The sequence below is a fragment of the Muntiacus reevesi genome, chromosome 7, assembly GCF_963930625.1.
Source record: "Muntiacus reevesi chromosome 7, mMunRee1.1, whole genome shotgun sequence".
NCBI lineage: Eukaryota > Metazoa > Chordata > Mammalia > Artiodactyla > Cervidae > Muntiacus > Muntiacus reevesi.
This window is the reverse complement of record NC_089255.1, coordinates 98,556,537-98,574,984: the sequence shown is the minus strand read 5'-3', so window position 1 is coordinate 98,574,984 and position 18,448 is coordinate 98,556,537. Positions and strand designations below refer to the sequence as shown.

At 36.0% G+C, this 18,448-nt stretch overlaps 1 protein-coding gene across 3 annotated transcripts in view; it reads right to left on the bottom strand.

Moving 5' to 3' along the window:
- Window positions 1–18,448, bottom strand: part of CTDSPL2 (CTD small phosphatase like 2) — a 74,008-nt gene that overhangs the window by 14,303 nt on the left and 41,257 nt on the right. For 2 of the 3 annotated variants that reach the window (XM_065941550.1, XM_065941549.1), the window contains exons 3-8: window positions 16,411–16,549; window positions 14,652–14,801; window positions 10,415–10,630; window positions 7,188–7,266; window positions 6,675–6,786; window positions 4,462–4,548 (exon numbers count right to left, since the gene is read on the bottom strand). In XM_065941550.1, the coding sequence (XP_065797622.1) occupies window positions 4,462–4,548; window positions 6,675–6,786; window positions 7,188–7,266; window positions 10,415–10,630; window positions 14,652–14,801; window positions 16,411–16,549 (783 nt within the window). The remainder of the gene's footprint in view (window positions 1–4,461; window positions 4,549–6,674; window positions 6,787–7,187; window positions 7,267–10,414; window positions 10,631–14,651; window positions 14,802–16,410; window positions 16,550–18,448) is intronic. The other variant, XM_065941551.1, reaches the window with a different exon arrangement.

Below are 18,448 nucleotides of genomic sequence, written 5' to 3'. Positions count from 1 at the left end.
CTTTTATATAATAAAATTATGCTTTATGAATGTCAAAACAAAATGCCTCCTGTTTAGTATCAATTTAAGTCAGAGCATGAGGGGAGTAAAAGCTTGATTAAGTGTTTACTAACAGAACTCTTCATTTAAACAATTGCTCTTTTTCTTCATCAAGCAAAAATGCTGACTTTTCTAGAAAAGACTTCAGAAAAGAGATAGATGCCACTGACCTCCTACTTCTATTTTTCTGTAGTATAAAATATTTGAAATCCTTACAAAAATTATCCTAGGCTGTAAGCCTCCCAGAAAACAAACTATAATAATGAGGAAGAGGCTGAGCTTTGCTAAACATGGGGTTTCCCACCCACCTTTCCCCCCAACTCTTCCCATAAAAGCAACCTGTACTATTAAAACAAGGCATACTTTAGCAAGTAGCTCCCTATAGGATCCTCTCTCTCCTTGAGTGCTTACCACAATCTGATTTCTGGACAGCTGACCCAAAGTTTGTTGCTTTTACTGATCTTCAGAAAGCCACTGACTGGCTAAAGTCTTACTGGTGAACAGAGCAAAACTCAGATGCCCCTGCCATGCTTTACAGAGTGAGGAGCTGCACAACACAGCTACGCTTGGTGGCACTGTGGTGAGACACATGAGGCATCTTCTTTTTGTCTTCAATTAGCCACGTTTGGGCTGGGTGGCTCTATTACATCTTCAAAAAACTGAGCTCCAGTTCTTGATGGAGACAGAGGAAGGTCATTGAGGAGGTGGTTCAGCTCAAGAGCTAAGTGAAAAATCTGTCTTTTGATTCAGTCCTGCTTGTGGATAGAAGTCATCTTCTGGATGGAAGAGGGAGTGAGATGACCTAGAGTCTTGAATTGGTGGATCTGCAGGAACAGAAACTAAATACAGTGGAGACCTCTTAACTGAGTAACACCACGAGATGGATTTCCTGACAATGTGTCAATATAAGCTAAATATAAAAATGAAAACATGTGCATTGGAACTGATCATGCACTTGTTTTTCCAGATATCAAATGCATTTGTACCATTCTACAATAATAAATAAATAAATTTGTTTTCCAGTATCTAACTGTAAAACAATTCATGGAAAAACTACAAATTAAGGGAAAAGAAAAAAACATTCAAACAAAAAATCTATCTACTTTGCCTTAGCGAATGCCACACCCTCACTTTAAACACTCAGTTACTCTTTCAAATGACTTTTTCACAAGCTATAATCTGTCTAATCTATATAGTGTCAGTGGTAACATATATCAAAATTTTCATTTGAGTTGGATCTTTTAGGTTTATCCCCTAGAGAATGGAAATTCAAATATACTCAAGGTATTAAATTGAGGCTTGAATAATCTATCTCTTCAGTATTCTAAGTCTTGCATTAACTAAGCTGATCCCTACTTATCAATCAAAAGAAGAATGTATATCATGAAGTAAGGCAATCCTTAAACGCTGAGTAGTGACCACCTTAAAATTTCCCTCAAACTTTCATCTGCAAAAACCTTAGAAAGTCCATAATCAGGGTATACTGGATCTAATTCTAAATCTCTCTATATGTTAACAAGAATTTTGATGAACATTTGATTACTTACTTCCATTTAGAATTTGAACATGTAAATTTACTGCATATACTCTCATAATTATTAAACCAAGGGTCAGCAAACTATGGCCTTTGAGCCAAATCCAGATCATCACTTATTTTTATTAAGTAAAGTTTTAATGGGATGCAGTCAGGCTTATTCATTATGTGCTGTCTATGACTACTTTCATGCTACATGGCAGAAAAAGTAGTTGTAACACAGACTGCAAAACCTAAAATATTAACAACTGGCCCCTTATAGCAAAAAGTTTGCCAACTCCTAATACAGACAACTATTAAAACATACAGAAAGAAAATTGCATTTTAAATTGTTTTGAAAAAGAACAGCAAACAGAATTAAAATTAGGTATAGTTCTACCTCAACAAACTTACCATAAAAAGAAAGGAAAAGTAATGGAAGTCCCAAGAGGACACTTTATCTGGCTTTGATTCAAATGAAGAATTTTGATCTTATCTTAACATTACCATTTTAAAGCATTTAAAGCATTTAAAGTAAATGTTATGGAACTGACATATCCAAGAGTATACTGATAAATGCCATGAAACTGTTCCCTTAAAAATGGTTAATTTTATGTTGTGAATTTAAATCTCAACCAATTATTTTTTAAGAGTATATACAGTCTTTTACAGATGTCTACCTTTAAGTGGGCCACATTACACTGTAGTTGTTAAACATGTAAGTTACATCTTACCTAATAATGTGGTTTCTCCAAAATCTCTTAGATCATCCCAGACCCTTGTGTATATTTCTTCTTTGCCAGTAGATGGAGACAACACCACTGAAAGTTTAAAAGACATCATTCCCTGTTTAAAGGGAGCTTGCTGGTCTGAAAACTGGGGGAACCCTAACCCAAGATTTCTGCAAAGTTATTTTTAAAAAGTAGACAGAATGGCTATGCCAACACCAGAAATCTAATATTAACTATGGACATCCTCAACAACTTACTGAAAGGGAACTAAATTCTGTACATGATGTATTAACTAAATCATATTAAAATGCAGTCATCTCTGTAACTTAGATTCAAACCTTCTGCTCATTTTTCCTGACATAGGCTAGATCATTTAATTTTTCTGTTTCAGAAAGTGGAACTCAGATATATAAAAAAAGAGTTCTTTGAATTCCACAGAGGTAGATGCAATACATATGAAGACTATTTTTAAAGTATTATATGTACTGCTAAGAGCCTTTTATTCAAAACAAGACAACTATCCGGATCCACATGAAATAATAAGGATTTTACATAGAAGAGAACTAAAGAAGAAATGGTGAAAGCAGTAAGAAAAAAATTCAACTTTATGGTCACACTGAAAAGAAATCCTCATGAAAGGAAAATCAAACTTATCCACTCTCCAAGTTTCTTATTTCACTACTAAAAGTTATGAAAACAGACAAATCAACTTTAAGAAATAAATTTCAAATCTGGAAAGCTTAAGAAATCACATCAAAGTAATTATTTGTGTTTTTCAGTAATAGCTTTCTTTTCCAAACTCAAAGCTTGAAAGCCATTGTTTTTAAGGGCAATTTTGAGCATAAAAACAAGGTTATCAAGCTAAAAAGAGAGAACATACTGCTATACTATTTATATTTGCCACAAGATTCCTGTCTCTGAAGTACACTGAACAAGAACCACCTATTTGGCAGAAAATGTCTTAAGAAAAAGGTTTACCTTAAATAACAACCAGTTATTAAAAATCTTAAAATTCCTTATTTCTATGTATATTTTGTTCATCCTCTGATCATGTATCAGAACTAAAATCAGTTTACATAAAAGGGAAATAAATACAGTATCCAGGTATTACCATACCTACAATTTCTTTCTAGGCTAAACTAGAACTGACAATAACTGCTTAAATAAATCCTCTTATGACTAATTACAAGATCAGGTAGGTAAAGTAGATCCTGAACCACAAACTAACTCTAAAATCTTATGATTCCTAAGATCTAAGAACTATCACATGCCAAGAATTCTACCCCAATATTCTGCCTGTGAAGAGCAGACAAACCACCATAAACACCTGTTCGTCACTCCATGGTAAGTGTGCTGCGACTCCACTCAGTTAGCCCTCGGGTTGCCTTCCATCTGACAAACAACAAAGTTCTGGACCCTTTTGCCAATCTTTCAAAAACTGGGATACAAGGCAATGCTAGTAACAACGTCCATGACAGAAAGGCACTTTGTCATTTTCAAAATGTATTCACACATATTAATTCAAATTTTATGATAGGAAAATCTCAAACAAAGTAAGAATTATGGTCAACAGGCAATTCACAGTGATATGTGTAACTGATATTTGTATTTTGCACTATTCCCTGTCCATCAACACAAATGAGGGAGATACACTCTAATTTTTTAAAGTAAAAGCAGAGTAACTAGAAGAGTGTTAAAGTAACTAGAAGAGTGTCCTGGAATTCCGAATTAAAGTAAACTATATTTACTACACTGCAACCTACAGACCATATTACTACAAAAGGCAATAAGAATGACCAAAAAGGAAGCTTTCTTTGTAGGAACTGTGTTTTGCAAAAGCAACAACAACGCCAGATGTCAGCCTGGTAACGCCCCTGGGGACCTGCGGTGTCAGTGCTCGTGCCTCCACCTGCTGGCAAACAGGTCAGGGAACAGCGGAGATCCGTGGGGGGAAGCCCAGGCTGCACTGGCGAATGTGAGTGCAGTCCTTCAGCGTGACGCTGCCTTGCGTTACTAAATCATTAAATAGAGGTGAATCCACTGGGAATGAATGCCTTAAACTTTAGCCAATATATATATATATATATATATGTATATGTATATATATATATATTTACAAAGGATTCTCGGTTCAGCATATCTAACAGGCCGAAACCCCGGTCAGAAAGCCGTAGTTACCTGGTAAATGACGTCCTGGAAAAGGACTGGAAACGTAAGCGCCGCGTCTTCCAGCTCGTTTAAGCTACAGTGTACTAGTGTTTCGTCCTTAAAATAAAAAGCACATAGTGAATGAATTAAGATACTGAGATATTTCAAGTGATAATTATATGTACTCATGATCACCAAAAACATTTATTAAAGCACCCTTTAATACATGAATTTTATATTTATAGTTCATTACTGCGCATGCATGGCACAGTAATCAGGGACAGAATCTTCTAAGTCATTGAGTCTCAGGTGGGGGCCACTAGGACAGCATGTAGCATGGGCATTATTTGGGAACCACCAGTGAGAAATGAAAAATCTCCAGCTCTTCTGATAACTCAAATTCAGCAAGGAGCAGAGAGTGGAGCTCAGCAATCTATGCTCCAGTAAGTCTTTCAGGGGTTAGGATGATCGGGCGAGTCTGAGAATCACTGTTCTGAGTCCTGCGGTTGCCCACTTTCTGTTAAACCACATATATATTTTCTTATTATTATTTTTACAATTCGGCAATAGAAGTTTAGCATCTAATTATTTTAAAATATGTATCTTTTACTCATATAGAGCTCCTTATCTGTAAACTGAATCAGCAGTTAATCAAGACTTCTCTTCTTTGATTACCAAGCCCTCTTTCTCATTGTGAGGAAAGGAATGTGAGGATCATTCATCTAAGGTATGTGCAAATATCTGTATTTCTCAAATCCTGAAGGAAAAACAAGAAGGCTTCCATTTGCAGAAAGTGACAACACTTTATGCTTAAAATGAAATACAAATGCTCACACCTTATGATTCCACATTTTATTAGCTGTGGTGTTTCTTTTAACCTAAAGTTAAACTCGGTGGAGGCAAAGAGCAAAACATATTCTAGATATGCCTCATTTTCTTTTAATAGCATATCAGAGTACACAAATTAAGATTTTCTCTTAGTATCTTTTAAAAAGGTATTCTCTTTCCTATAATTGAATCATAACGAATTCTACTACTTCTTCATCTATAGCCTATCTAAATTTTGATCATTCTTCTTTATATACTTCTGTAAAATTACTCATTTATGCTCACCAATTCTTGTCTTTCCTTCTCTTTTTACCCTTCATATTGGTTTAAAAATTTTATGGCCAGAAAAAAATTTTATGGCCAAGCTTGCTATCATGATATCAACTACCAACATAAAAATCTAGCAAAATCTTTTTCAGTTTCTCCACTAACTTGCATATCAAACCTTAATTACTCATAATCAGTTTCAATATTTGTCTTTCTTTTTTCCTACTTAATCCTCTAATACACATTAAATACTTAGGACTTCTGGATACCTAGCTTCTATCTCTTTGGCTAGGCAAAGGCTAAGGTGCTGAACTCTCAGAACTATCCATGCTAGTTAAGATTTAAAAGAATAACCTTTTCCTAAGATGAGAAAAAAATTCATGAAAACTAAACTACATCTCCAATTATAGATTACAAGTAACAAAAGCTAAATAATAAAATATTTTCCAATATTACATAATAAATTATATTTTTGCTAATATCAAGAAATTGCTGGCGGATGTAAATAATGGTGACTATATATTAAATTTGGCTAGGAAAAGGTAAGAGATACTTGGTTTTCAAAGCTCTCTTGGTACCCTAAAATATAAATTTAAAATCACACCAAGAAAGCATACTAAAGGTCTTATTAGTCAACATTAAGAAGTCATGCTTTTGACAGTCTATTAATAAAGTTATTGATATTAAATAATATGCAAAAAAAAAAAAAAACAGGAAAAGGAGTATGGTCTTGCATAAGGTTAACTCATCAAGACCCAGGTCCTCAGGGGAACATGACTGTGGATTCCCTAGACTGAAATCTAGGCGTGAAATTATAATTAACTGGGAGATTAAAAAACAAAATAAAAGGTATAGGAGTCTTGGAAACATAATTGGATTTAAATAGCAAAGTAGCAATGGGGTGGGGAGAGAAAAAAAAGAAGCCTAATTTATTTTTAAAAGGTACTGGATACCAAGGTAATGGGAGGCCCTGGCATTAGACGGTGCTTAAAATAAAAACATTTCAGAACACCTAAGACATGTTATTACAGTAAATGTATGTGTAAGGCTATTCACTCTCCTGTATTCTTTTAGGTATTTCGGGCTAGTATTTTTTAAAAAGAATTTAACTCCTTTATTTTTCCTAACTCTAGAAACAATATACTTACCAAGTCTAAAACTAGGGAGAATTCTGGTGTGCTTCTTGTCTTCAATGGAAGAGCGGGTTTCCTATTTAGTTGTTCTTCTGTCAGTGGCGGAACATGTTTGATGAAATAATAGCTATAAATCAAATTTTAAGAAAATATCAACATTTGTATTTTTTCTAAATATAAAACATCTTACTAAACTTGGCCCGTCTTTAAGTTTTTAATTCAATAATGCATATTTAACCTCGTAAACCAAAATTATAACACATGTAAGTAAAACTGAAAATTAGTATTTCAGTAACTCAGTAGAAGTATTAACACCTACAGGTAAGGTGCTTCCTGCATGATACCGTTCAGCCACCCCTGTGCATATGCTTCTTGCATGGTACCATTCGGCCACCCTGTACATATGCTTCTTGCATGGTACCACTCAGCCACCCCGTGCACATGCTTCTTGCATGGTACCACTCAGCCACCCTGTGCACATGCACTTTCTCTCTGTCCCAAGAGGGAGAGGGAAGAAATAAAACTCACGGGTCAAACACTTCCCAGTCTTCCTCATAGGTGGCCTCTGCGTGGGCGGATGAATATCCACTATCTGGTGTTACTGGTGCTATTTAATAAAGTGAAAAACAAAATGTTGCTTTTATTCAACACTTCCATGGAGCATACATATTTACTGCTTTTATTAAGATTGTCCTGAAGCCCTGTGCATTTTGGGTTAAAGACAAGACAGAAATAATTTGTAAACAGTATTTAAAAGTAACTTTATTAACACACAGATCTAACTCTGGATCCAAAGGAAAAAAATACCATTACAGAGAAAGTGGCAAGCTATATCACTGCTAACAAAATTTAAATCCCTAACAACTAAGAGAAAATTTACTACTTATTATTAGGAAAATACACTTCACAAAATTTCCATTTCTAACTGAATGATGTTTTTATGTATAAGAAAAAACTTCATGGTGCTCTTATAGCAGTTATACTTCACAAAGTATGCTGTACATACAGGCATTCAATATATGCTGGGACTCTCCTGGTGGTGCAGGGGTTAAGAATCTGCTTTTCAATGCAGGAAATGCAAGTTCAATCCCTGGTCGGGGAACTAACATCTTGCAACTATTAAGCCCGTGCGCCACAACTAAGAACTGGCATAGCCAAAAATTAAACATCAATATGTGTATGTGTGCGCTGAAAAAAGACTCGAAGTTAAGATCCATGATCTTAAGATTCATGAACAATCTTTAAAGAGGTCCAGAAACCCCTAAAGACTTACACAGAATCTCAAGGTTGTCTATGATCTTGAAAGTTAAGAAATGATTTTCTACATAGAAATCAGTGCTTTAGATGACTCATTATTTTACTTCTCACTTACAAGTAATTTAAAAATAATCAAGAAAAAATTCTATATTCCACAACACACAGTCCCTTTTAAATCTGAGCTAAAATTCAATCAATTGATAGAGCTTCAGAAATTATGTTGAGAATTTTCTAATATTTACAACTTAAATCCATCGAGAAGACAAAGATAACCTACAGGCTAAACAGGTAATGTCTGAGATGAAAGTTTAAGGTGGGATAGAGACTGAATGTTTGTGTTTCCCCAAAATTCACGTACTGAAATCTAATCCTCAAATGATGGTGTCTGGAGATGGAGCCTTTGGGAAGTCATTAGGTCATGAGAGAGGAGCCCTCATGGATGAGATCAATGGCCTTAAAGAGAGACACCCCAAAGAGCTCACATAGCTTCTGGCATATGAGGACACTCCAAGAAGACAGCTGTCTATGAACCAGAAAGCAGAATCTTCACCAGACACTGAACCTGTTGGGGTTTTGGTCTTAGATTTCCTAAACTCCTGATCTATGAGATGTATTTGTTGTTTATATGTCGCCTAGTCTAATGGTAGTCTTTTATTACAATAGCCTGAAAGAACTAAGACAATGGGCTGCAAGAGAAATTGCTGTGAGTATCTACAGGAATGGAATGGCGGTGGTTTAGTCACTAAGTCGTGTCTGACTCTTGCGACGCCATCAACTGTAGCCTGCTAGGCTCCTCTGTCCATGGGATTCTCCAGGCAAGACTACTGGAATGGGTTGTCATTTCCTTCTCTAGGGGATCTTCCCGATCTGGGTCTCCTGCATGACAGGCAGATTCTTAACCGACTGAGCTATGAGGGAAGCCCCAGGAATGGAATACTGGTGGATAATAGTCTTTCAGGACAAAACTCGCCTTTTTTACTATTTTCACATATTAATACCTTCTCAGAGTCAATACAGTGAGTATGCTCAATAAATGACAACAGATGCAAGGCAGAATTTTGTTCATCTCCAACAACTTTATGCCAGTTACTGGTTCGTAAGCACAAAGGGACAAAAAGAAACACCTATCTCCTACCACTGTACTGGTTCAAGGCCTCATCACCCAGAAAAGGGGTGACAGGAAGTGTTCACAGTGTTTGAACACCTCATGCTAAAGCATTTTTCACATTTCATCTCAGTGTCCAAAGCTCTAAATTATTATTGCCATTCTAAAAATAAGAAAATCATCTCAGAGTGCTTAGGTTATCTGAAGTCACACAGCTAAGTAAATGGCAGAGCCAGCCTCCTTCCGTCTTGTTCTCTTGATGACCTTCCTGAAGCTGAGGAAAAGCAACGCTTTAGTCACTCATACTCATCTTTCACGACAAGCAGAACTTTCACTTGTTCTCCTCTCCTGATCCTCCCAGAGTAACTGCAATGCGCCACCTCCACATTTTGCTCATTTATTTGTAACAGCACTCATCACACTGTATAGTAATTTCTGTGTATACCTGTTCATCTATTAAATCATATACTCTTCAGAGTCAATGAGCATATCTTAATTCATCTTTATAAACAGTGTCCATCACAAAAAGCAGGTGTTCAATTGTACAAGTGTTAGAGGAACAAATAATGAATGAGACACTAGACACTAAAGTTTTGGAAATCCCTTCTCCATCGCCATAGTTGTCAGAAAAAATAAGTACAAAGCTTTATAAAGAACCACAAAAACAGAAAAACATCAAACACAAAGTCAAGAGCCTTGGCTTCAGTCTGTACCTTATCATTCACAAGGGCGTAACACGGGGGAAAGCAATCAGCATTAAATGACAGGTCAAAAGTAAGTTTATTTACACACCTTATTCACCCAGGAATAAATTATGTGCATAATTCATGCTGATCTGCTTGTTAAGTTCAGTATTATTCTTAAGTTAGGTAATAAATGCTGACCCCACATGTTTCTATATTTCCAACTGGCTCAGACCTACCAATTATGGTAGGCCTTTCAAAGGATCTGGATTAGGCTGCAAAGTCTGTGTATACAGAGACCCGAGAAGAGAAGTTTCTCCTTTGGGAATGTCATCCATACATGAAACAAATCTGAAGGTACAAGAATACCTCTACTCAGGGACTTCAGATCTTAAGAATGTAAGACTCATGCATTTATAATAAATATGCTCATAAATGTAAGCATATTGTTAGCTGTGTTAAACTTCTCCATGTAGTTAGACTGGTACAAATAATTAAACTGTAAGTGACTAAAATGGTAAAATAACCTTTAAAAAATTCAATTTCAAAATGAGTAGATTTGAGAGGAAACGCTTTCATTCCAATTTTAATTTTATTAATTTCAAGGAAGAAAAATTTATGCATTTAATCTGCCTATTTAAGAAAAAATATGAAGTACTGCATTTTTACAAGCTATTGAAAACGTCTAAGAAAAAAAAAAAGTTTTTCACCTGTAAGGGGTGGTATGTCACGATTAACTGTTTCCTCTGCTTCTTCTAAACCATTATTTATTGATGGCCTCACTTGAACTGCTTGATTTGAGTAAGCGGCTCCATTAGCTGATGTAGTAGTACTGGTAGTGATCTCATCCACCTGTTCCATATCAAGCTGCTTTACTATCTCCTCAGCTTCCACAGCCTGTCCTGGGGAATCGGATCCCGATGTTCCTGAAATTATGATTCAGTGTACATCAATCATTACTTAACAGCTCACCGTGGGAGAGGAAAGACAGAGACAAATTTAAAACAAGTAATAAAGAAGCCTTAGAGACATAATGCAGAGTGTAGTAAACACAGATGACACTCCTGAAACCACCAGACCCGCCGAGAGGGAAGCCGACGGACCCGACCACCGAAGCATCCACCGCACAGCGGAGCAGCGGCGTCGGCACCACCGCACCGGGCGTGGCCCGGCCCAGCCCAGCGGCTCAGCCCTGTCTGGCTCTGCGACTCCAGGCCTCCCTGCCCATCACCAACTCCCGGAGCTCGCTCAGACTCGGTGATGCCATCCAGCCGTCTCATCCTCTGTCGTCCCCTTCTCCTCCCGCCTTCAGTCTTTCCCAGCATCACAGTCTTTCCTAAGGAGTCAGCTGTTCGCATCAGGTGGCCAAAGTGTTGGCGCTTCAGCTTCAGCATCAGTCCTTCCAATGAAGATTCAGGACTGATTACCTTTAGGATGGACTGGTTGGATCTCCTTGCAGTTCAACGGACTCTCAAAGAGTCTTCTCCAACACCACAGTTCAAAAGCATCAATTCTTTGGCACTCAGCTTTATGGTCCAACTCTCACATCCATATATGACCACTGGGAAAACCACAGCCTTGACCAGATGGACCTTTGTCAGCAAAGTGATGTCTCTGCTTTTTAATATGTTGTCTAAGGTGAGTCACAGCTTTTCTTCCAAGGAGCAAGTGTCTTTTGATTTCATGGCTGCAGTCACCATCTGCAGTGATTTGGGAGCCCCCCAAAATAAAGTCTCTCACTGTTTGCATTGTTTCCCCATCTATTTGCCATGAAGTGAGGAGACTGGATGCTATGATCTTAGTTTTTCGAATGTTGAGTTTTAAGCTAGGTGATTGTGTAATCAGCTGATGATCATAGTACAATATATAAATTATCAGATCAACATGGTGCACAACTTGAATTTTCACAATGTTATATGTCACATATATTTAATAAAAATAAAAATTCATCAATATTTAGAAAAACTAACTGGAACAGAAACAAAGCTGAGGACACCATTATTCAGTGAGTCCTCACTAGACATTTCAAACAGTAAGGAGTAAAGACTATTATAAGCTAGAGTCCTATTTGTGAACAGAGTTCTTCTTAAAGTGTTCAAATAGCTTAGAAATACCCATTTATAGTTAAATGAGTCAATTCAGAACTTAAAATATTTTTTATTGAGATATAATTAACTGATTTAATACTTTATATAATGAAATACAATTACCAACTGAGCATTAGCTTAAACCTCTATCCTGACACATAATTATTTCTTTTTTGTGGTGAGAACATTTAAGATCTAGTCTCTTAGCAACTTTGAAGTATCAATATATACTATTGACTTCTGAACAACATAGGGGCTGGAGGCACTGAACCCCATGCAATCATAATAATTAGAATAATTTTATAATTTAACAATTTTAAATTTTAAATATAAAATTTAATATAAAAATATAATTTTAAATATAAAATTTTATAATTTTAATAATCATAATAATCAGAATAATTTTACAGTGAGCCCTCCGGATCCACAGTTCCAAATCCTCAGATTCAACCAACCAGACTGTGTACCACTGTAGTATTTATATTGGAAAAAATCCTTGTATAAGTGGACCCATACAGTTCAAAACCATGTTGTTCAAGGGTCAAGTGTAATACAGTATTGCTGACCACAGAACTTCTTTTCATTAAAGTATTATTTATTAAGTGCATACTACATGTTGGGCAATACACATATACACACTTTTCCATTATCCTCAAACAGCTTCTGATTTTTTAAACTAGAGATAGTTCTCTAAAAATGAGTCAACTGTTCCCGTAACCATAAGAACCTTTTTATTCCAAGATACAGGAACATTCTCGACAAGATTCCACCTCATTAACAAAGAAGTCAATTTCCTCATTACATTCAACCATCACCGAGATGAACCTGCTGCCCAACTTCCTCCCACATGGACTGACTGCAACTCTCCATTTCTTTCTGGAATCCTCCAAATCATCTCTCCATTTTCTTTATGGAATCCTCCAAATATCATTTTCAACAACAAAACCAACCTCCAGTAACTCTCAACTTTCTCACAGAATATTCTTTCTCCCTCCACTGCCTTAACTTTAAGCTCTTTCAAAAATTTTCTCTCTTCCTACTACCCTTCCCTCAAAGCTGTTTATTGTCTCATAACTTGTTACTCAATCAGAATTCATTTACCTCCATTGCTGCTGCCAGATCACTGGTTTTTCCCAATGTGTAAAAATGTTTGCTCCTCTGAGACTGATGTCACCTAACTACACAATTCTTCTCTTATCCCCTCTGCTGTCACCTACCACCTACTGCCAGCATCCTCTTAATCACAGAGCAATTTAACACCGAGCTACAAGTTTACTGTCTATTAAATGCCTATATAGTTGTTATTACAGGAGATGTCAATGACTCACCCAATAACCAACCTCAAAGGCCTTGCCCTCTTCAGCTCTATCTACACTCGTTATGCTCTTTAGCAGTTAATACCATGGCCACAGCCTGGACAGTTTCATTGAGAAACTATTCTCCCCTGAAACCTAAAATTCAAATAATTAATCTCCTACCACAACCTCCTAATCTTCTAATTAGCATCTCTCTCATATATTTCTATTACATGTGATCTTCATGTCTGATAAAAGCCAGTCTCCTTTATCCAAACACACCTCTCAGTGGCTTCTTCCCCACCCACCTCATCTAGTTAAGACTTTATGGTGTTATCATTTAAACCACTCTCAAGCCAGCAGCCTCAGTGTCCTTGCTTCCTTGTCTTTCCTCTGTCATTCACCATAGAAATCCCTCTTGAATCAATCTAACAGATTTCTCAGGCACTAGACCCAGGCTGGGATAGGCAACAATACAAACGTAAATAAATTTTAAAAAGAAATGTCTAGGGTACACTGGGTTAAAGTTAAAAGTAGGTTTTTTTGGGGGGTGAGTTTTTTTTTTTTGGGCCGCACTGTGAGGTATGTGGAATTTTAGTTTCCCAACCAGAGATCAAACCCATGTCCTCCGCTCTGGAAGCACGGAGTCGTGCCCCTGGACTGCCAGGGACGCCCCTAAATGTGGTTTTGCTGTTTTGTTTCTAGTCTTAAGACTTCACAGTACTTTATGTGCTAATACACTTTTCTGCCCATACAGTATCTTGATTTTATGGTGTACCATTGTGCCTTTTAAAAATTGCTTTACCATCCAGAAACATAATTCAAATTAGAATTAAAATAATCAGGCAACAACTATTTAATGGCTATTTCCCATGAGCCGAATAATACATCAAACATGGTAGATGCAAAAATAAAGACACTACCTCTTACCCTCAAATAATTTCATGTATGAAATTAGATACTAATTATCAGAAAAGACAGGACATCAGAAAATATTTGAAAAATATGGTGAGATGGCCATTTGTTTGCAAAGGCATTATACAATGGAAATCTTAAATTCATTTGAATAAGGGTAGTTTTACTGTTTGTCTAAACTGAGGATTCTAAGAGATGGGGGAAAAAAAACCAAGCAAATGATAATAAAAATAAATCGTATTACAAAAAATAACCTGGTCTCAACTCACTTAAAATATTCAACAAATTTTACTTTACTGATTTCTAGAATACAGAAAATGCTTCTCAGTTCTCTCCTGTACACACTCTAAAGATGCAAAAGTCATTCTAACACAAAAAATAATACTTTCCCTCCAGCCCTAAGTTTATCATCTAGCTTTTCAGATAGCTAAAGCAGAGTTCATTAACTTACACAAAATTAAACATAACCTACATTTATTTCAGTCACTACAAAAAAAAAACACAGTACATTTTAGAAACTGTATATTTTTAACGAAGCTGAAAACAAACATAAAATGCTAACAAAAATATGCCCCCCCGGAAAATAGACCTTTTAAAAAGCCAGGAAAACAATTTTTAAACCCAAATTATGGTTAATGATTTATATTTACCATTTTTATTTGCTGGTGAAAAAAAGTTGAAGACAGGAGAAAATATGGTCCCCAACAATGTAGTCCTGGGAGGACTGCCAGAGGAAGGGTTATCTTCTAATTTTCCATTTTGTTTTACATGTTGATTTGTCATTTCATAACTACCAGCTTCTAAGAAAGAAACAAAAGAAAACAGTTGCAATCTAGAAAACATAACTTTCACAAATGTGTTCTAAACCATTAAGAAGAACTTAATTAAGTTCTTAAGAAACTTTTTCCCTCAAAATAATGAAAATTGATTAACATTAATTTTTAAAACCTTATTGTTTAAAGAAATCTTGAGGTAAGTCACTTGCAAATCAAATGATCTTTATAATGAATTTATTTATAATGTTTTATAAATGCTAAAGTTACTGAGTTTTTACAAAGCAGATTTATATCTGGAATTATATAGTCTGGAAGTCTTAAATTCAACATTGTTTAAAAGAAAATGAAATAAACTCTTTGTAAGTAAAGCAAGCAAGTTACCATATGAAAAACACGAATTTAAGATTCTGCCTTGGTTTATTTACATTTTGGGATGCTATCTACTTCACAAAATTTACCCTCTATTTCTATGTCTAACAAATAACAGCTAAAAAACAGAGGCAAACCGTTTTACTGAAGACTATATATACAGAAAAAGACTACACATATAGCAGTGTCAAATGTTACTTATGGATACTGCGGCACCATCTCAGAGTACTTAGGAAGAATAATCAGTTTTCCTCCTAAGTTTCTTATAAATAAAAAATTTAATGGGTTTTGGGAAAACATAAACTAGAAATGTTTAAATAAATCATCCTTGACCCTCCACAACTTGATCACATTTCTTTTCTTCTTTCTTTGCTAGAGATCTGTTAACTTGTTTATCCCTTTTCTCCCTGATGGTCAATTCTAGAGATAAATCAGTGCATTAAGAGGAAAGAAGTTGAGGGGGAAAAAAATCATATAAAAAAAGAGGAAAGAGATTGAGGAATTATTATTACTGCTGTGTTTAAAACCACACTCATTACAAGGCAGCACTCCAGGCTCCAAAGTGCTCGTCAAGCTTTCTCTGCTTGTCCATCTTGTTCTGCTCCTTTTAGATGCTGCGGAGCGTGTCAGCCCCTCAGAGGCAGTGACCTAGCAGGGGGTTATAAACAGCAACACTCCTGGCTTTGGGCTGGAGAACTCTTTGTTATGGGATGTCCTGCCCACTGCATGACGCTTAGGCAGCATCCTGACCTCTACCTGCTAGGTGCAAGAAGCAACCCCTCCACTGGCTGCGGCAAACCAAAAGGTCTCCAGACACTGAAAAACGTCCACTGGCGGACAGACACCCTCCTTGAGAAACACTGGCCTGAGAGCTCCAAGCTGCCTCTGGGCTTTGAAATTTCATAATCCAGAAACAAATTCTTTATACACATTTCAAAAAATTAGTTTATTATGTTATTCATATTATATAAAATAACATATATTATTCATAATAAAAATTATTACTGCTTTAAGAAATTTCATATATATTTTCCTGCCAAACAGTATAAAGCTAGTTGCTCTGCCTTTAACTGTCACTTTAACTCATCAAAGTAGATGTATATTAGGAAGGTAAATTTCTATTTACTTCATGCTATTCATACTTAATACAAAGATTATAAAAAGGCAGAAACTGCTCAAAGTAGATTTTTTAAAACAGAGAAAAAAAACATATCAAGTGACCTCTGCTTACACCTAATAAAGCAACAGGTAAACATTAACAAACCTCCATTTACTTGACTTTTCCGTCTTACTCGAGATATCTGTTTGTTAGGCTTTTCTCCTGCTCTTGGTGTTGATGTGATCAAATTATTATCTATATCACGTTCAATTCTACTCCGTTTTGAAGGATTTTCTCTCTCTTCCTTAAGATATAAGAGGAAAAAACATGCATTGAACAGTCATTCTGCTGGATAGGTTACATCTTTTTTTGCTGCTCTATGCAACTTAGTGGATCTTAGTTCCCCAATCAGGGACTGAACCTAGGCCACAGCTATGCAAGTGCCAAGTCCTAACCACTGGGCCACCAGGGAATTCCCTACATGCTACACACTTTAAAAATGATAAAATATGTTCACTGCACTATTTACAACAGCCAATTTTATCTATTATCAATTGATGGACACTTAGGTTGTTTCCATATCTTGCCTATTATAAATAATGCAGTGAATATATATGCATGTGCATAAATAATGGAATATTATTCAGCCATAAAAAATGAACTCCTGTCACCAGTGACAGCATGGATGAACCTAGAGGGCGTCTCATTAAGTGAAGAGTCAGACAGAGAAAGACTTACACCACACGGTCTCACTTACACGTGGGATTAAAAACCAGAAACAAAGACAAGCTCACCGAGGACAGCCTGGTGGTCGCCAGCGGCAGGGAGACGGGGAGGAATGAAATGGATGGTAAGTGTTACAAAAGGTACAAAGGGTTATAAAATACTGCAAGTCATGGTGACATAATGTACAGCATGGTGACCATCCTTATAACACTGTATTGCATACATGAAAATTGCAATAAGAGTGAATCTTAAAAGTTCTCATCACAAGAAAAAATTCTGTAACCAAGAATGGTGACAGATATTAATTTGACTTATTGTGGTGATCATTTTGCAATATATAAAAATACTGAGTCAGGCTATATGCCTGAAACCAATATATGTCACTTCTCTCAGATTTTTAATAAGATAAAATATGTTGTAAAATGCTTTATTCTCTTTTTTTCATATCAAGGAGAAACAAACAGAAATAATATCTAACAACAGAAGAAAACACAGAAAAAAACCTGACAAGAGTCATGAAGGTATTCATTAATGTCATTATATTACACAAACACCTCACAATCACTCAAAAGAACAGGGGTCATTTCCATGAGTGAACCCCACTGGAATCTGCTGGCATCACGTATAACCAAAAATGACATAAAAATAATAGAGCCTGTCCCCCGCCATCCATCAATGTCAACCTCAATCCTCAAAAGGTCCAAATCAACACTAAGGAGTCTATTCTTTAACACAGTTCTCTATTAGCTTCCTTATGTGGGGGGCAAATCCACATTATCAGTTTACACTATTTTGCAATACAGAGTTATGATAGTTTGACTTAAACATATTTTGACTTTCACAAGTCAAAGTGTGAAAGCAATACATGATACTCAGTAGAAACTGTGCTTTGAAGTTCGGTTTTTCCCCAGGCCAGCAACACAGCAACATGCAGGCACTCTACTCTCGTGAGATGCCGGGCTACAGTCAGCCACTTGATCATGATCACTCACAACCATTCTGTATCCATACAGCTATTTTCACTTTCAGTACAGTATTCAATAAGTTAAATAAGATATTCAACACTTAAAAAGTGTTCCAAGCATGTTAAGGTAGGCCAGGATAAGCTATGATGTCAGGGAGGGTAAGTGTATTAAGTGCATTTTCAGCTTACAACATTTTCAATTTACAATGGGTTATCAGGACATAACCCTACCATAAATTAAGGAAGATCTGTATTACTGACTAAAATAGTATACTCCATGCAATAACCTGAATTTTTTCCATTTGTACCTCCATTTTTGTCATTAGTACAATTCTTGCGGTTATCTCCTACATGAGAAATTTTCTTACATTACTGTAATACTGGCCTATAATTTCTTGTTGTTTCAATGAAAGTACCTGAAATCTTCTGATAAGGATTAGAGTTTTCCACAGCAAATAATAATATACTATTGTGCATTTTCTAAAAGTTGAATATCATTTTACTGTCTCTGAA